The 18241-nt window shown below is 48.2% G+C and overlaps 9 protein-coding genes across 9 annotated transcripts; 3 read left to right on the forward strand and 6 right to left on the reverse strand.

Annotated features, from left to right (window-relative positions):
* Positions 1 to 578: 578 nt before the first annotated feature.
* Positions 579 to 1586, forward strand: FMAN_13686 (uncharacterized protein; the record flags this gene model as incomplete). Its single annotated transcript, XM_041833184.1, has 2 exons — positions 579 to 862; positions 914 to 1586. The coding sequence occupies 2 exons, from the start codon at positions 579 to 581 to the stop codon at positions 1584 to 1586; spliced, it is 957 nt and encodes a 318-aa protein (XP_041683573.1).
* Positions 1587 to 2085: 499 nt separating this feature from the next.
* FMAN_13687 (uncharacterized protein) lies at positions 2086 to 2970 on the reverse strand (the record flags this gene model as incomplete). The annotated part of the gene is made up of 2 exons (XM_041833185.1): positions 2086 to 2770; positions 2849 to 2970. 2 exons carry the CDS (start codon positions 2968 to 2970, stop codon positions 2086 to 2088), a joined length of 807 nt encoding a protein of 268 aa, XP_041683574.1.
* Positions 2971 to 4520: 1550 nt separating this feature from the next.
* Positions 4521 to 5641, reverse strand: FMAN_13688 (uncharacterized protein; the record flags this gene model as incomplete). The annotated part of the gene is made up of 5 exons (XM_041833187.1): positions 4521 to 4695; positions 4746 to 4816; positions 4867 to 5189; positions 5241 to 5435; positions 5488 to 5641. 5 exons carry the CDS (start codon positions 5639 to 5641, stop codon positions 4521 to 4523), a joined length of 918 nt encoding a protein of 305 aa, XP_041683575.1.
* A 1002-nt stretch (positions 5642 to 6643) lies between these two features.
* FMAN_13689 (uncharacterized protein) lies at positions 6644 to 8062 on the reverse strand (the record flags this gene model as incomplete). Its single annotated transcript, XM_041833188.1, has 5 exons — positions 6644 to 7121; positions 7176 to 7339; positions 7396 to 7469; positions 7526 to 7762; positions 7828 to 8062. The coding sequence occupies 5 exons, from the start codon at positions 8060 to 8062 to the stop codon at positions 6644 to 6646; spliced, it is 1188 nt and encodes a 395-aa protein (XP_041683576.1).
* A 64-nt stretch (positions 8063 to 8126) lies between these two features.
* On the forward strand, positions 8127 to 10310 carry FMAN_13690 (uncharacterized protein; the record flags this gene model as incomplete). Its single annotated transcript, XM_041833189.1, has 3 exons — positions 8127 to 8478; positions 8552 to 8847; positions 10098 to 10310. The coding sequence occupies 3 exons, from the start codon at positions 8127 to 8129 to the stop codon at positions 10308 to 10310; spliced, it is 861 nt and encodes a 286-aa protein (XP_041683577.1).
* Positions 10311 to 10405: 95 nt separating this feature from the next.
* On the forward strand, positions 10406 to 11586 carry FMAN_13691 (uncharacterized protein; the record flags this gene model as incomplete). The annotated part of the gene is made up of 3 exons (XM_041833190.1): positions 10406 to 10441; positions 10494 to 11507; positions 11557 to 11586. The coding sequence occupies 3 exons, from the start codon at positions 10406 to 10408 to the stop codon at positions 11584 to 11586; spliced, it is 1080 nt and encodes a 359-aa protein (XP_041683578.1).
* Positions 11587 to 11932: 346 nt separating this feature from the next.
* Positions 11933 to 13453, reverse strand: FMAN_13692 (uncharacterized protein; the record flags this gene model as incomplete). The annotated part of the gene is made up of 1 exon (XM_041833191.1): positions 11933 to 13453. The coding sequence occupies one exon, from the start codon at positions 13451 to 13453 to the stop codon at positions 11933 to 11935; it is 1521 nt and encodes a 506-aa protein (XP_041683579.1).
* Positions 13454 to 14369: 916 nt separating this feature from the next.
* Positions 14370 to 15729, reverse strand: FMAN_13693 (uncharacterized protein; the record flags this gene model as incomplete). The annotated part of the gene is made up of 3 exons (XM_041833192.1): positions 14370 to 14728; positions 14791 to 15375; positions 15426 to 15729. 3 exons carry the CDS (start codon positions 15727 to 15729, stop codon positions 14370 to 14372), a joined length of 1248 nt encoding a protein of 415 aa, XP_041683580.1.
* A 763-nt stretch (positions 15730 to 16492) lies between these two features.
* Positions 16493 to 17520, reverse strand: FMAN_13694 (uncharacterized protein; the record flags this gene model as incomplete). The annotated part of the gene is made up of 3 exons (XM_041833193.1): positions 16493 to 17105; positions 17159 to 17306; positions 17361 to 17520. The coding sequence occupies 3 exons, from the start codon at positions 17518 to 17520 to the stop codon at positions 16493 to 16495; spliced, it is 921 nt and encodes a 306-aa protein (XP_041683581.1).
* Positions 17521 to 18241: the final 721 nt, after the last annotated feature.

An 18241-nucleotide genomic window follows, 5' to 3' on the forward strand; every position in this document is an offset into this window, starting at 1 on the left:
GCCTGGATATTGTCTTGTCCAGCTGAGCGTACCGTGAATCTTTGCCGTGAGCTCTAGAATGGCCTTGTCGAGGTTGATGTAATCAGATATGCACGTGAAATGGTTCGCGACAGCAAACCAGTCAGAAAACGGTAATAAATCGTACGAGAACCATATCCGGTAAGAAGAGTCGGCAATCTATTCATCCAGAAGGTGGGAAAAGTTGGAGAAACAAAGATCCGCTTGGTGAGGAATCGGCATCTTGGTACGGCACCTGCGGGTAAGAATATTTCCCCCGGTTCGGATCTCTTACCCCAAGATTGTGCTAGAGGAGACGGGCCAATCGAGAGGCAGTATTTGCAATGGTCATTCTGACGTGGAGAGCCGACTTGAATTGCCGCTACCGTTGGCGTCCATGATCCACGGCCCCGCCCCCTCCAAGTCTCCCGGCTACGAAAACGGCAAACAACAATTCATTTTCATACTTAACGGCGCAACCTCCACGTTCTGTCCCAAACGTCTTTTTCCTCATCATCACTCATCCCCAGATACCCCAGATCCCTAGATCCCCAGACACTTCCCTCCAATCATCATCAACAATGGCCTCCAACGGTACAAACGGCACCAACGGCGCCACGGCGCAATCAAAGTTCGACCCCAACTTCACAGACCATGTCATCGGCCTCATGAGCCCCGAGACCGACCCCCGCCAGCGCGTCATCCTCACTTCTCTCATTCGTCACATGCACGACTTCTGCAGAGAGGTCGAGCTCACTCAGGACGAGTGGATCATCGGCGTCAACTACATCAACTCTCTTGGCCAGGCCTACAAGAAGAACCGCAACGAGACATGGCGCGTCTGCGACATTCTCGGAATTGAGTCGTAAGTTCCCCAATCAATTGCGCCCGCCGGATCAATCGCTCACAATCGCAGCCTCGTCGATGAGATCAACCACAAGGTCGTCACCGAAGGCGGCAAGGCCCCTACATCCTCCAGCATTCTCGGTCCCTTCTGGTCTCCTGAGACCCCCTTCCGCGACCTCGGCGCCAGCGTCGTCCACGACATGCCCAAGGACGGCCAACTCACATTCTTCCACGGCGTCATCCGCGACGTTGATACCGGAAAGGGAATCCCCAACGCCGTTTTCGACATGTGGCAAGCCAGCACCAACGGCAAATACGACGCTCACGACCCCGAGAACCAATCGCGCCACAACCTTCGCGGCAAGTTCCGCACCGACGCTGACGGAAAGTTCTGGTTCTACTGCCTCAAGCCCACAGAGTACGCCATCGACACATCTGGTCCCTCCGCCGAGCTCCTCAAGATCATGGGCCGTCATCCTTACCGCCCTGCTCACATTCACATCATGGTCACCCACGATGATTACCTCGGTGTCACTGCTCAGCTGTACCCCAACGACGATCCCTATCTCGAGACCGACACTGCTTGCGCTGTCAAGGACGATCTCCTCCTTGATTTCAAGCCTGTCAAGGATGAGCCCAAGGGCGCTGTTCTTGATGTCGAGTACAACGTCAACCTTGCTTCCAAGAAGTACAAGCCTGATAACACCATGCTGATGCAGAACGCCAACCAAGACAAGTTCTAAGCAAATTAAAAAAATAGAAAGAGAAGGAAAAAAAGAACGAGGCATGAGGATGTATATACATAGCATTGAATGAGTGGACTTTAGCGTTTGATTCATGTATTCGATGACTACTATGGCACTAAATAGCAAGAGATGAAAATTACTGCATTCTAAAACCATTGGCTTTCCGTAAACTTTTGCTCCCTTCGGCTTGTGATCATGTACTTTTAATGTGCTCACCCGCAAATCGAAGGAACAGCATCAAGGATAATGCTTGTTGCATGACCACGAGACAGCTCGATGATTTCACCGGACGAATCAAGGTGCTCGTTGTAGACATGATGGTCAACCAACTGAAAATGGTATTGGCAATTTTACTGCGTTGGAAAGTTTAGACCTGAAAAAGATGTCCTCAATTTATAATAGACTTTTATGAACGCAAAATAATAAGACTTCTCCGCGTTGAGGCTTCCTTGGAGTTCCCGTGTTGAAACTACAACATCTCAAACTGCAAGTCAAATCAAACCACCCGAGTCATCATGTTCCTTCTAAAACCAGTATTGGCGACACTGCCAATACCAAACGAAGGTAAGACTCGTATCATACGTAAAGGTGTAGCAAAGCCAGTGTAGCGCCGAATGACACTAATCCGATCTTTGATCGTCATGCGAACTTGACGAGCATGGACGTCCAGACCGAGCAGGTGAATCGGAGTACTGACTATCTGCGAAGCAGCTGGCATAAACAGCTGAGCCATCTTAAGCCTTGCATCATCGGACTGAAAAATGTTGGCAAACGGGGTAATCGACGCGAAGGGGAACTCGGCAAGCTTGGGAGCAATCATGGTAGGCAGGTTGAACGAAGCGTATATAGTCACCGCATCTCGCAGGGTAAACAGTGCATAGCTCAGCAGAGGAGTCGACATGCCACAAGACATTCTGGAAAAGTACGCATCTTTGAATATACTCAGCCCTGAACTGACGGTCGTGGTAGCGGCGAACTTGGCGGGGGATGAGCAGACGATGGAGGGGTCACAGTCGTATTGGACGGCGTTGAAGGAATCGAACATGTTGGCCGTTGCGTAGGTTCCGAAGTAGACGAGGAATGGTATGAAGAGAGAAGCAAATGTTGCCTTGGGCTTGGATGCCCACTTTCGCATGGAGGATTTGATGGACGTGTTGCTGGTTGCTTTGTTGAAGACGAGCCTAACGACATTTGTTAGTATCTTAAAAAACTTAAAGCATAATAAGATGGGCTGAGATATATGTTGATAGGGAACTCACTTATCAATGGCTGTCACCCAGGGAGTGACCAAAGCAGAAGCGAAAGCTGCAGCTGCAAGGTCAACAGCAAAGTACTGCAGTGTACAGCGCTGCTGCTCCCTAATACTCATAACATCCGTCATCTTGACAGTCCGCAGTCAAATTCAATCAATTGAGAATATTGGAAAAGCTGAAGAATCAGATTAGAAGGTCATTGAGTTCTAGGTTATGACTCTTATTATAGTCTACGGCATTTGATACCGAGACACCGAAACACCGTGAAACCAAGCCACGCAGGGCAACCTATCAGAGCACTTTGGCGTGCACAAGCGCTGAACTACCGCTGTAGGCACTACAGCACAACAGCACCCAGCCCGTCATCATCCGAGAAGGCATTCCTCAACAAAATCACCCAATGCTTGCGATCATCACGAAAACGATCAAGTCGCAGGTCCAATAAGACCTCGCGTGAGCTCACCTTGTGGGTCGTCGCGGTGAGCAATGCGGCTGCGCTAAACTCAGCCGTCTTGCGTCGGGTTAACCAGGAGGTCTTGGTTGACTCACCTAGGTGACAATTACGCGGCAGGAATTCGGCTACGCTCGGGATTTGTTGAGACAACCGTGGTAGTTGCACGGTAAGTTGGTGCCCAGACCGACATTCTGCTCTTATTCGGCTTCTGGATGACTCCGCGTTTCCCCACGTCGGCATAAGAATTGAGTTGAGTTGAGGGAGTCGAGCTGGTTTGTTGAAGCGCTAGAGCTAACCCCAGATTCATCTTCAGGGGCGGGGGCACGGACCTTGTTGTCAGCCCTGTTCACAACGTTGGTCACCTACGGACTCTGGTGCTTGCGCACTCGAAGTGATGATCAAAGAAAAGGAGAATCTGTACTCCGTAGGAAAATTCATAGCAACGTGAATGAGCCCACTTTCACCCGCGATGAAGTTTAAAGTCTTTTTTGGGGGTACTATGCCTCTTGAGCTCATGCTAACCTAACCCAGTGCCTGTTGTTCTTCGCGCATTCAACATGGCCTATGTCTTAGAAGGGCTGGCTCTCCTTCCGCGACGCTTGCTTTTTCGACAATGTTGTCCCCATAATGAGTTCTGTAGCTCGGCTTTAGACGGGTTGTATGATGTGTATGTTTGAGACTAGTACCCGCTCCAACGTCAATCATAGTATAGGTCAATGGGTGCCACAGCCGATGATTCCCGTAATGGCCATATCAGCCCTGCTGGTGATCTATCCAGTCTAGCTGCATCAAGTCATCTGGGAGAACAGTGCCCATGTTCTTGCACTGAACGCCATATCACACCGACTATGGATCTTTGTTGATGCTGTGCAGTTCATCGTCAATTTATTAGCTGAGCTGCCCCTCACGATTGGTTTGTCCATATCTTAGCCAGACCCCTGTAATTTGCTTCACCTAGCTCAGTAACAACTCAGTTCGTCATAAAGCGTATTCGTAATCGGGATTAAGACAGGCTGTCGGCGAATTGAGGATCATTGATAGTCGAAATGTATATAACTGATTCTATCTGCATGCATAAAACCAAATATTTTACTAAAGCTCAAAGCATATGGCGATAAAGTAACAAAATTTAAGAAGACATCTCATGAAAAGCAGGGATAAAACTCTCCATACCAACCAGAAGCGTTTGGGTACCTGAGCTGCCCGTGGTACAGATGGCGTATGTCATACAGACTCGGCAGTCGTCGAGACCTGCTTGCTAGCAGCCTCCGAGTCCAGGACCGTGCCCTGGTTTTCTTTGGGCACTTTGAAACCAAGGTGCTTGAGATAGCTACCCGGAAAGAAGACATTGTAAAGGAAGACAACGAGCAAGATGGGAAGAGCGTCAAAGACATATAAGCTGTGGTATAATTGTTAGTTTGTTCGAGAATGTAGGACATTTTTACTTACTACCACTCTTTCTGGTGGGTAGTGCCGTCCTTGCCACCAGCGAAGTCGATCTCACGATAGATTGAACGGACCTAATAGTCGTAAGTAATCGAGGGATGAATATGTAGACATTTTGACTTACAAGAATGAGTAGGCATGAGACATTGACAACAATGAGTAGAGTCTGCCACTTCTTCACAATACCATGCTTCTCCTGATTGTCCTTGGCAAAGTCGGGGCTAAGTCGTCTCACAGCGAAGTGGAATCGGATGGCGGAAACAGTAAAAAGACCGAAGCCAGCAATCTGAGTGCTCACACCGACAAGACCAAGTGTTTTGCCAAGGTTGAGCTTGTTCTTCGCATCAGGATCGGTTGGGTCGGTACCTGCGATGAGAACTGCAGCGACGAGTTGGAGGAGAAGCGAGATGATATCGAAGCCAACAAAGAGAAGAGTAATGAAACGAGCTATTACGAAGTATTAGTATATCTCTCACTTTCGCTGCGATGAATACTTACCAGGGACCCAGAGAAATCGCAGAGTTCTCGACTCCGGAGGAACAACCCAGAAGACGATTCTAGCGAAGATAACATAGATGACACCGGCCATCAAGACTGGGGGTAAGATCACAAGTGTGAACTGAAGCACGTAAGGTCCTTTTTCTGTCGGCTTGGTAGCGGATACGGTTCGAGCTGCATAGCCGATGACCTCCACTGCATCGATGGTTAACTGACATGCCTCGCATTTGCCCAAATGTTGACTTACTCGCAATAGCAAGCAGCATGAAGAGCCATACCCAGGCCTTCTTCCGAATGATCTGCCAGAGCGTGATGCAGAAGCTCACTCCATAAAGGCCTGCGACGACTCCTGCCAATGGCTCGGAGGGATTGTAGAGATAGTAAGACTTGGGCGCGTCCATGATAGCGGATTACTCGAGACGATGTTTATAGCTGAAGAACTGAACTGTGATTGTGTGAATGGTCTCAAACAGCATCTGTATCCAGACCTTATATAAATCCAAGTTCTTCCAGACACTGCAACGGCAAACGCCGTGATGGCTTCAAATCAAGCTCTAGCTGATAAGCCACATCTGCACAACTGGAATTTTAGCACCATAGCAATGCCTCACAAATGCGTTAAAGCTAACAGCGAATAAGCCACGCTGAATCCGCGTTCGTGCGTCCAACGCCATGGCTGGAAGCTAGCACCCAATCAGGGGCTAAGTTGCAGAACGCCAACGAAGCCAGTCATATGTGGCGCTCTCTTTAGAGACAGACGTCACTGGTCAGTTGTTACGTGGTATGCAACCACATCGAATCACAGTCTCCTTTTAGTGAAGCCATTCGAGCTTAAAATTGTAACGTCTCGAATCGTTATGGAGGCTTGGTATAGGGCCCTATTGTCGGGAGATTAGGGCTGAAAAGCCTCAAGAGCCACGTTGCTTTCCCTCGAATGGCATGCTTGAAATGATTTTAACTCTAAGGGAGGTCTGAGGTGGCTGAAGCAGTTGAATGAACGCCATGGTGGCCCTTCGAGATGATAAGAATTGAACACTTATAACATGGAGGTTTGTTAGATGACGCAACTCTTTACGAGCTCCAAGTAAGGTCTGACATCGGCAACCAGATAAAGGTAGGCAGACAGTCTTGACATAATTCTAGGACGTTTCGTCACTCGGCCTCACGCATCTTCATGGGGCAGTCGATAAATCTACTGTGCGATGACGCTGGAAGCTAGGTTCTAGATGCGAGCGAGAGGCGTTAAACTTTCTAGAGACAGCTCTTATGCAAGACAAGCACTGCTAATAGTGGTAAAAGATCTGAGGCTGATTGGGTTGAGCCATTAGGCCAGAGATAATGGTGGTCTGAGACAAATGGAAACGAGAACTTGCTGCTACAGACTCTGATGAACCGCTTTGCTCCTAACCATTGACAAATGAAAGCTCTTCCAAACCAGGTTCGTGGTCAATGTCCCAGACCTCTGGACTCAGGTCGCCGGGCTTACGAGTGTATCTCGCCCCGAAAGTCTCCTGAAGAGACTGAGGCACCGTCCAACCCTGTTCGGGATCACGAAGATACATCTTGAGGAGGTGTCTCTTCATACTTGCGTCACCGTCCTTGAACTCGCCGCGAGCATGAAAGACTGCCAAGTCGTTGATGAAGATCATATCACCCCGAGCAATTGGCAAGGACATGGCGTTCTTTTGTGCGATGAACTGGACAGCGTCCAAAGCTCTCATCTGCTTTTGGCTTGGTGCTGGTAGCTCTGAGTTTCGCTTACGCTGCCAACCGAGGATAGGATAGCGAGAATATCGGAAGAGCACCGGCGGCATATTCTCGGGGCCTAGATTGGAGAGGAAGCTCACATTTCGTGGCGGTTGCAATGAATAAGATTTGAATCTAGTATATTAGCGTCGCGTATCTATAATTCGCAATAGAATTGGAAAAACTAACGAGTCTAGCACCCATGGCTCAGCGAGTGTATGGAGTACTTCGGGAGAGTGCGTGGCTAGCTCATTGTAGACTTGCCATGAGCTACTCAAGATTGTTTGCCCGCCTTTTGGAGACATCTCTTGGTAGTAAAAGGACAGTACCTCGCAATGGTCCGTATGGAATGACTAAAGAGGTTAAGTACAGCTCTCGGCTCGACAGATGAGCGGGCGACGCAACTTACCAAGGGGCCATCACTAAATGCTGGAGCCATGGATGCTGGCCCATCACTGCCATTTAGAACATTGATTACATGACCTGTGGTAACTTAGCATCAAGCGACTTCTTCGATTTCCAGATCAAGGAGGCCATACCAATGGGCCGCTTGGCAAAGACGTCCACGAAACCTCGCTCTGGGCAGATATGAGCACTGATGCCCGCATGTAGAAGAACGTTCTGTCTGGCAGAATACTTTGACGGGTCTAGGCCGCTGAGTATCTGGAACCCAGTTCCGTTATAGATATTATCCGAGAGATGTCTCAAACGTCGCGATAGATCGATGGGGAGTGGGAAGGTGGTGGTAGAAATCTGGGTAAGATCATGGGAGTTCTCTTCGGTAGGGTCAGCTCAGATCAATTGGACAATCATAAAGACCTTGAATTTGATGGAAACCAACCGTCAAAGGTTTTCACGGCGTTATGAATGGAAGAAACGTCTTGGTCAGAGAGCTTGACCTTCCACTGAGCCTCTTTGTCTTGGATGTCTTCGCCTCTCCAGGCCAGCGTTGAGCTCAAGGTCTTCGGGAAGCCATCAGGAACATTCACTCCACATTCGTCCTTATTGCTTTGGCCGTCCCAAAACCGTCTGTGGTGTTCATCAGATGGGTAATATGATTCGCAGATGTCGCCCATGTTGATAGACTGGGAGACGAATTGACACAAGACACCAGAGCAGAAACAGCGTAAAGTAAGTCAAATGTCGGATCCATCACGAGCTCTTGCTGCGGCTGACATGCATGTGAAAATGCAGCTTCGTGCAGTATTCATCGAGTACCAGCCAACCAAACACACGAGCAGCTCACTGCGTCCCTTCCATCACGCAAGGGTGGTAGTGACGGAAGTGGGCCAGCATCTAAACGGAGAACCTCTCAATGCGCAATCCTCGGGTTTCGTCTACGACAGGCATGACGGCGTGGTCATTGGCACAAGCACCAAGGACAAGGTCTTAGCGCAGAAGGACCCTCAGGAATATGAAGGTCTACCCAATGGGTGGCAATCCGTATACTACGGGTTTACCGATCATTCCTTTGAAGAGATTGGAAATATTGGTACGAAACGAATACAGTTCATCACTGCAGGTTGAGTGGTTAACATCCAATCTATTGAAAGCAAATAAGCTAGTGCAAGACCAAGTAGACTCGAAAATTGGCTACAATATTGTCTTCAATCATTTCCACACTTTTGCAGAAGATCTTGCCTTCCGCATTGGGCATGAAGCATCTTTCAAGAGTATTACCAAGTTCCCTGTTGATTCTGTTAGCAGCGACCGACCGTTTGAAGCATCCCAGATCACAAGGGTGTTTGACCATAGTGACCCGGGAATAGAATACAAAAGCATTGCAGATGCGATGCGTGAGGGCATGATGGATCGAACTCCGGAATTCGATGAAGAAGCCGTTATGATCTTATCGGTGATGGTATTATTTTTGAAGTTACTATATAATAATCTTATAAACTTAATTAGCTTATATTTTCTTGGTTATTAATGCTTTTAGTATTAGAACATAAGTTATTTTGATAAAAGTATTACGGGCTTTGGCAATGTTGTAATCCGCTGTAGTTTGAACGAAGCATTGCTGGGCGAGGTAGAATATAACTATGAGCCAGTTTCTTATGTTTGGGGTTGCTCGGATATCACATCTACGATTATTTGTGATAGTGCCTCAATTCCTGTAACGACAAATCTGGAGCTGGGACTTCGTTCATTTTGCTTGGATGATAGATCCAGATCTCTCTGGTCTGATGCAGTATGTATCAACCAAACGGATGAGAGAGAAAAGCCAGCAAGTTCGAAAAATAGACAAGATCTTTCGCGAAGCAAAATATGTTCTGTACTGGCTTGAAAGAGATGATAATACTGTGGCTGAAGACTGCTTCCCTTTTCTTTGCGATACCAGAATAGCCATGGAACGGGAGTTTTAGCCTGAACGGACCATGGGTAATCTCATGAGTGACACAAAGCTACTTGGACCATTCAGCTTGACCCTTGCACGTACGTGGACGTCCAACTTCTGACGATTATGTTGATGATCTGTTGATGCTATACGAAAGACTTCGAAGCAAGGCGGGAACTAAGACGACCTCTCCGTCTCTTCCACGGACTTCTATCTTGGAGGTTCCGTCAAACGCTCACTCCCGCGATCGGGGGATCGGCGCCTTGCGATGACAACTCAAGGAATAATGGCATTGGTTCCCTTGATCGCTGAGGCCAACGACATTTGTTATATCGTCCAAGGCATGAATATCCCTATGGTCTTTCGTAAAGCTCAAAACGCTACATACCAGTGTCTTGGAGAGAGTACTGGTCTGGGGTGATGGAAGGAGAATTATTAGGTCCCGAGTGTACTGACGGACCTCAGTGGAGGGAGATTCATTTTCGTTGATGCTAACTTCGGAGTCAATTACTATATGTATTTTGCACCCTCTTTATAGTAGGATACCAAAGAAAATTGAGCGACTTGGCCAGCAAGATTGATGCTTGGTTGAGGTTAAAGTTACGCGGGCCTAGATGCCCCATGTGGGACGGCGAAGTGGTAATGTGGGGTAAGAGATTAAAGCACAAGTACTTCTCACACGCAATATCCAACCAAGCTCCATGACTTTGGATGTACTCCAATCAAGAGCGTCCGTAATCTGCGGTCTACTTCCGCCCGATAACGTTGCGTAGGAAGCGGCTTACCCCACAAGTGCCATGACGATATCCCGGGACGTCATCTCCGCACACTTTGCCGAGTTGGGAATGTTGAAACGACCCGGTCCCGACGTGGCCGCCGGCCACAGCGAGGTTTGCCGTATGCAGAAGAACATGATTGACAATTCTCATGATTCTACGATATCGGAGGCGCGGGGTGATTTACCAAGCCTGGATAAGCCTCCCTGAGACACTCACTTTTTGCTCTCCCTTAAGATCTGGGGCCTCCGCATTCAACAAAGCTAATCGTAACCTCACTCATTTGCCTTTTGATCATCACTAAAATGACTTCGGATACTTACAAAGTTGCTGTTCTTACCGTATGTTACCGTAGATATCATTATGCCTGGTCTTGAATACTAACCCCAATAGTCATCACAGGAGCACAATGCCAAGCCCACGTTTGAGATCAAGCAACTCCCGAGGCCAGTCCCCGGTCCAAATGAAGTCCTCATCCGCCTTTCACTCACCAGTCTATGCGGCTCTGATCTAGGCATGGCCCTGGGTCATATGGGACCCGTGGGGAAGATTCTCGGCCATGAGGGCGTTGGCAAAGTTGCAGAGCTTGGCTCCAACATTACCAACTTGGATTCCAGCGTTCAGATTGGCCAAAGAGTCGGAATAGCATGGATCAGAGATATTTGCGGGACCTGCAGCATGTGCGTTGACATTGCTAATGAGGGCGAGACGCGTTGCGTTGAGGCTTTGCACTCTGCCAAAGCATATGACGGCACTTTTGCTGAGTATACTCCTGTGCCTCTGCGTTATCTGGCGCGTATCCCATCAACCTTTGATGATATTCCCGACGAGGAGATCGCGCCTATTCTTTGCGGAGGTGTCACAGCTTACAAGGCTATCAAGAACTGCAACCTCACGCCAGGCCAATGGGTTGTCATTTCCGGCGCAGGTGGCGGTGTAGGAGCTCTAGGTGTTGCGTATGCTCACGCAATGGGCTATCGAGTCATTGCTGTTGACGCAGGTCCTGGGAAAGAAGAATACTGCAAATCTCAAGGCGCTGAACATTATGTTGATGCTTTGTCTGGTGTAGATCCAGGAAAGCAAGTCAAGGATCTGACGGATGGTCAAGGAGCTAAGGCCGTCGTCGTCACCGCAACGGCTGCTGCTGCGTATCAGAAGGCGTTCGACATGCTGGGACCATTCGGCACATTGATGTGTGTGTCGATTCTGCCAGAAGAGGTCAAGATCTCCTTCCACCCGCTCTGGTTCATTGATAATGGCTGGACCGTGAAAGGCTCGGCAGTGGGGACGAGGGCTGATATCCTTGAGGCTTTGCAATTTGTCAAGCGAAGACTCGTTATCCCCAAGATCAAATGGGCTGATCTCGAAGATATTGAGGGTCTGATGGAGCAAATGTCCAAAGGACAGGTAAGTTCAAAACCATACAACCAATTGTGACTAGCTAACACAAATGCAGTTGGAGGGAAAGTATGTCATGAAGCTGTAGAGTCGGGAGGCAGAGTGCGGAGTTAGGGAGAGCTGAGACTTTGTGTCTGTGGTTCGGAGGAACCATTGAAGGTCGCTTTGTACAAGTTAATGAATACAGGAGCTACCAAACTATTCTATTTATGTAATAGGGATGAATATTTCAGCAAGACAGAGGTATTTGCTCAGTGAATGCAACCATCAAGATCTTGAATCTTTGATCGCGGGTTACTTATCCATCACAGCCGAGAAAAGGACTTGGAATCCAAAGTCATAAACTCAAACGTTCTCATAGGCTAAGTATAGCTAGCTTGAAATAACACACGCGCACATCAAGTCCACTTTCTGACAAATTGATAATATTTCTTCTACTGATCCTCGCCCTCCAGACTGACCTGGGGTCCAGTGAACGTCTTTCGAAGACCACCGAACCAGAGTGCAGTGGTAAATACCAGGCCAACTGCCATAACTACGATAAGATAGTTCATTGAAGATGCCGTGACAGGCATGAAGGCAGGAAAGCAAAAGCTGACAGAGAACAATGCAACAAATAGTGTAGCCGCAGTGTTTACGGCATATCCTGCTTTACCAAGTGAGAAAGATCTCTCAGGAAGGCAACTACGCCCTCGAACAAGTAGCGCGGCCTGGGGAAGAGTGACAGTAATGTTGAGCGCGAACAGTGTAAGACCAATAAAGCTGTTGTAAGCAGTGCTTGAAGCAACGTACAAAACTCCAATAATGATCTGCAAGGCAAGCATGACTGCAGTAGCTCGAACAGGACTGGCCCAGTTGAGATGTGACAGGAATGCTGAGAATGGGACACCTCCGTCTCTGGAGAAGGACCATATGGTTCGACCAGAGAAGATGAACAAGTTTAGAACAATATCGTAGAACATAACGATGTAATAGACAGACCAGATGGTGGTGGCAACTCTGTTGTTGAGAGCTTGGTTGTAGACCTCGAGAATAGGTACTGTCGACTCAATGATGGCATCGACATCCTTGATGGAGAACATAAGGGCGATAGTCCAGGCAACGACAGTGGAGATACCGAGGCCAATGGTCAAGAAAATAGCCCGAGGAACATTCTTACTTGGGTTTGGCACCTCTTCTGCCAAATGGGTAGGACCATCAACGCCACTGTAGGCCCATAAGCAGGCAGTGATAGAGGTGATCATTGCCCAGCCATCTCCCCATCCACTGACGTTCTTGTACTCCTTGAAGACAGTAGAAGATGACTGCTTGTGATCACTAACAGCAAGAAGAGTGACCATAGAAGCGATGAAACCAACTAAGGACAGCCAGAAGATGGTAGTAGTCAAGCGGCCGATGGCAGCAGGGAACCGGGAAGTGGCGGCAAAGGCAATAATACACAGTAGGATATGCATCAAATACGTATGCCAAGCCTGGATGTTATATGATGGGTGCCACAGTTGGACAAGATCTAGAACAGAACTGGCAGCGAAAAAGTTGCAAGATGCTGTCGCAGCCATCAGGTAGATAATGGAGATCCAACCAGTATAAAAAGCAGCAACGCGTCGTGTAGACGCGGGAAAGGCCATGAAGACGATGTGATACTGTCCACCAGCCGAAGGAAACGCTGAAGCCAATTCAGCGAAACCAATGTTGATGGTGGCCATGATGACGCCACCAGCGATCAAGCCATAGATGATCGAGGGTCCTCCACCACAAGCAAGCGGTATGGCAATGCCTGATGCAAAGGCCATCCAAGAATTGGTGGTGGTAAAGGCAAAAGCGAGGACAGAAAGAGGACTGTATCGCTTCTCAAGCTGTTCACCGCCGTGGAGGTTATGGGTGGCGAATGTCTTGCCAGCAGCTTGGGAGGGCGTCAAGGACGCATTGTCGGGAATATCGTGTTTCTCGGTCATTTCGTCGGTGTTCAGGCTCGAAGATCAAGGCGGGACGCGAGAATGAAGGTCCGGTGCTCCTGTTTTAGAAGGATGTTTGTGTATTGCTGGGGGCTTTTGGTGGTCATTCGCTACTGTCAGTGACGCCGTCAATATCTGGCGGCCACGAAAAGTAAGGAGTCTGGGGAAAGAAGACGGGGGATTGGAAGACGTTGCCAGAGTGAGAGGAGGCGATATCGCATGGGTGCAGTCGCATTCTTAAGAATAAACACGCTCCCATAGCCTAGTCTTGATCTGCACCACCAGGATAGGGCGCGGCACGACCTCCGTTGTCGCGTGGCACCTCCAATCTTTAGTCAAACTATATGACAATCGGAAATCGCAATTTCTCAATCATATCTCCCCCTTCCCACTCGTCTTATCTCTAGCTTCCGGGGTTTCTGGGGAACCTGGAGCGCGCGCAAAGATTAGGCGAACCTTGTCAGAGCCGAGGACGTGGTTCATTCTCATTTTAGAACCGCCCTTGTTATCAAGTCTGAGACTCTTACTTGATGACTCGGTAGATGTCGCCTGGTCTTTCCAAGTACAGTTTAGTCCAACGGAGGCGAATAGAGAGGTTACGGCCGGTTAGTAGCCGGCTGGTGGGGACTACGTGCCGAAGTCCCGTGGAAATTGTGATAATGATTTTTTACGAATATCAGTATTTTGGGAGAACACGCTCGGACTTGGCCGCCGGCGAAGATTCGATACGGCAGAAAGATGTTGATAATAGTCTCCTTACTACTCTTGTTACAGATATCCCGATAGCCCGACATTCCGTCCATCCGAGGCACTCATGACACCCGGTTCCTTTATCATGTTCACGGGACTTGGCCATGCACGGATATCCATTCTAATGGCACCATGTTCCTTTCAAGCAATAGATATCTTGAACAGCTCACCCAACATCCCCAGCGTTCCGGATGCGGCCACAGTGGCCATTACTCAGCGTAGGTCCATTCTCAGGGTGCAGTTTTTTTGATGTGGTAAAGCTTGTGTCAAACGTATGGTCTGGAAGGCAGGCTGTACCAATGACAAGATAGCACTTGTGATGATACGCAACGGAAAAGATGCAATTTGGCCTCTTTTGACACTCAACACAACAGTCATAAGGAGTGACTAGTGGGAGAACATTGTACCTGTTCATTCCAATATTCACTGCACTGATCCCATGACCGCCGTTTGCCGCATTGATGAGATTATCAGCGTTGCAAGCAGCCCAGGAGCTTTCGGCTGGGGCGAGATCTGTTCGAGTCACTAGACGGTGATGGTGATTAGTAGATGGTCTCTGGTCACAAAACCACGAGCCTGAGACGTACCAGTTTCGGTTTCTGTCGTGGTTTTCGTTGTAGTTGCTTTAGTGAGTGTCGAGGTTGTCGTTGCAGTATCGTCCGCGGTCATTGTGGTATCAGCTTCGGTGATTGTAGTCGTGACCCATCCTCTAGTGGTATCATGCTTTGTAACAGTTTTTTGATCAAGTGTAATCGTTTTTGTCCACGCTATACAACTTTTGAAAAGCACCGTCTTGGTAATCTGCACAGATTTATAACACGCAACCGCGCCGCGGGTTTGAGTTGGATGGACGGGATGATTTTTATCACCGGATTCGATTCGAATGGTACATGGGTCCTTTAGGTACTTGGGTTTGGATTCGGGCTTGGAATTGGCTTTGCGAGGAAAGACTCTTGAGGGGGGAACATGTGTAATGTCATCCCAAGCATTCTTCCTAGGCAAGATTCGCTTGGACTGGCTTCGTTTTCGGGAAGCAAACCCTGATTCCAATGCAAGAGGGACAAATCCAGAGACCGTTGGGACTGTAACAGTTGACGTAAGAGTTGACGTGGTGGTATAAACTGTCGTGTCAGTTTTGATGAAAGTGGGAGTGGTCACGGCCGTTTCGGTGACTGCGGGCCGTCAGGATGAGATACAAAGATAATGACCACATCTTACTCACGGGTCTTTGTGATGGTGAGTGTCTTGACCTTTTGAGGAGCGGTAATTGAACTGGTATAGATAGACCTGGTAACAACGGTGCTAGTGACAGGACTTAGCTTTATCTTGAAGGTTTCATGCTTATTTTTCCGATTGCAGTATGGTTTGCTCGCGGTCAATTTGACCTTCGTGCTAATGGTGACTCTGGGTGTATCAGAAACCGGGGTTCTGCTCATTCTCGTTTCGCAGAATTCTTTGGTATGCGTTTGAGCCTTCTGGGCGAGGACAGCACCCTGCAGAACAGCAAGGATAAAAATGAGACGCATTGCAATCAGTACAATCTCCAGTCGTGACAAATCCGAACTTCAAGTTCGATAACTCAATTTTTAGCGGAATTATTGTGGCTGAGGAATTGGATTCATCTTGTATTCCTTGAGGAGATGAAAACCCAAAACTCATAATCTAAGTTTCATAACAGCATTTGTATTAGGAGAATGGCCAAACTATGCAGTGTCATTGGTAAAGTATGGAACCCATGTCCTATTTATAGTTGAGAGCTGTCGCTACGACTGACGAACACGACTCAGAACTTGGTCACAAGTCGTACAACCGAGTTATCGACTTGTGTGGATATTCGGGCAGATCTCGTTCAAGGTTAAGCCAGCAGCCACCTTCATGTGCATCACAAACCTTTATAGTTCTTTCCATAGGAGCAATTACTTTGAGGCCTGGGAATCAAATTTCAAAGTCAATGGCATGATTATATGAAGTTCGGGGCAGGAGAAATATCTTGTCATATTTTTTAAATCCAGCCAGATGATCAGATCTTGTAACGTTTTGGCAGATATTGAAAGCATGACCTCAAATTCAATGGAGAATAGACTCATTTCTTGGAGCAAAACTAACTCATGATTAGTACTAACGTGCGTCATGTTATAGATTCTACTTTTTATACAGGTCCTTGTATATTGTCCCGCTGAACCCATGTGTCATTTGCGTTCCGCCAGCCTCGCCTCCCGTTTCGCTAACCAAGATCCCATCATATCATACTGAGTATCTGTGCACTTCCACTACCATTTATTCCGTATCTCAGCGATACCCAGCTGGATTTGTGTCATCATGATGGAAAGATTGAAGTTCATTGAAGGCTGAATGCCGCATGTTAGAAGAAGGCGAGTACGCCTTTGGCTCAGGAGAGATACCCGATGACAGAGGCTGATAGTTCACCTCGCCTTGGGCGTGAGTGACAGGCTGCTGCTGGTAATAGGGGACGACTGGCGGTTGATCAGTCGCTGCAACCACATGTGGTCCATTACCTGCTTGACGCTTTTTGTGGCGTATGAACCAGAGACCAAAGCCAATCAAGGCGAGTAAGGCAAGCCCCCCAAGAACACCGCCGACAATGGCTCCTACGGGGGCAGAAGACTTTGAAGAGGAATCTGGACCAGATGACGAACTCGATTCGGCAGATGAGGTGATTTCTTGGGTCTTTTCCTCTCCTGTCGTTCCTGTCTTTGCGGTCAACTCGCCGTCTGAGCTCGTCGGCGTGGAAGTAGACTCTATCGACGTCTCAATGCTAGCCGTGACGCCCTCCAGATTCTGGTACATGGTCACTTCCATATCTTTCGTCGTACAAAACGGGTAGAGGGTGAGTTCGTCACCGTCACTGTCAGTCGAAATCGCCGTGACACATCCCGAAGCGCTGCTTAAGCGTTAGTTGATAAGGACACGACAAATCTAGTGTTATTCACCCACCAGCATAGCTCATCCGATGACGTCGAAGTGCAAGTCAATGAGGTAAAGCATCTTGTCTTGATGTATCCATCACACCCAATGTGACTACTGCTGGTTGCACAGGTCGTCGTTGACACGCCAGAGTAATAGCAGTAGTTCACGACCCAAACTTCAGTCTCATAATTAGCTGGGCTTGCTTTTTTGAAGAGATTTGAGTACTTACACTGCCCTGGGATAGAATAGTACCCACAAACATCATAAGTGCCTACATTCTGACGCTTGAGAATGTCTCTGTCGTAAGGTTCTGGTGGCTCGGTGATTGCGGGGTCGGGAGGGGAGCCTGTCAAGCCACCGCCATTCAACGCGTAATAGACGTCAGCCATCTAATCACTGATGAGTAAAGTTACTGGTAGACTTTTATTGCCGCTGAGTTTAGTTCGCAAAGTATACGTTTACAGAAGTATCAAGAGAGCAGTTTTGAGGCTGCGGGGAGAGCTGGAACAGAGTCAGAAAGCGAGAGATCAGGAGAAAGGCACTGATAGCAGGAAACAGAGGCGGCTCTCATTTTCAGGCTCTTCTTTTGGGCTTCATCCATAAATAGATATTGGTGGCGTTACCGGAAATTACAAACGTGCATGAGATTCACAAGCAGAAGAACACACTCAGTGCCTTGAAGAGCCAATGAGAATATCACTCGGAGGTATACCGCAGTATGTGGTTGAAGCAAAGGGGATGCGATTGGTGATATGCCAGAGCCTGATCTGCAAGCTGAAAAATGTGTATCTTATCTTGTCTTCGAGGGCTGCTGTAGCCAGTTAAAACAAGACTCCGGGTGACGAGATATCTCTTTTCTCTGTTAACATGATGGTCCTGACCAATGGTTGAAGTTTCCTCGCAGCCTGATTTTATAAAAGACAGACTAATGTAGTTGGGATGATGCCAAGCATATGTCTTCCAGTAGGACAGAACCAACCTGCATGTGGCGTACGCAGACGACGTGTCGCTTGTCAGAGTCCTTAGCCGCTTTCTCAAAGGCCTTGGGTCAACTATTGGTACTTCCTATTTTCAGGTTAGCCAAACCTTAATTATCTCAGCGGTGATAAA

Source organism: Fusarium mangiferae (genome assembly GCF_900044065.1).
Source record: "Fusarium mangiferae strain MRC7560 genome assembly, contig: FMAN_scaffold007, whole genome shotgun sequence".
Classification (NCBI taxonomy): Eukaryota; Fungi; Ascomycota; class Sordariomycetes; order Hypocreales; family Nectriaceae; genus Fusarium; species Fusarium mangiferae.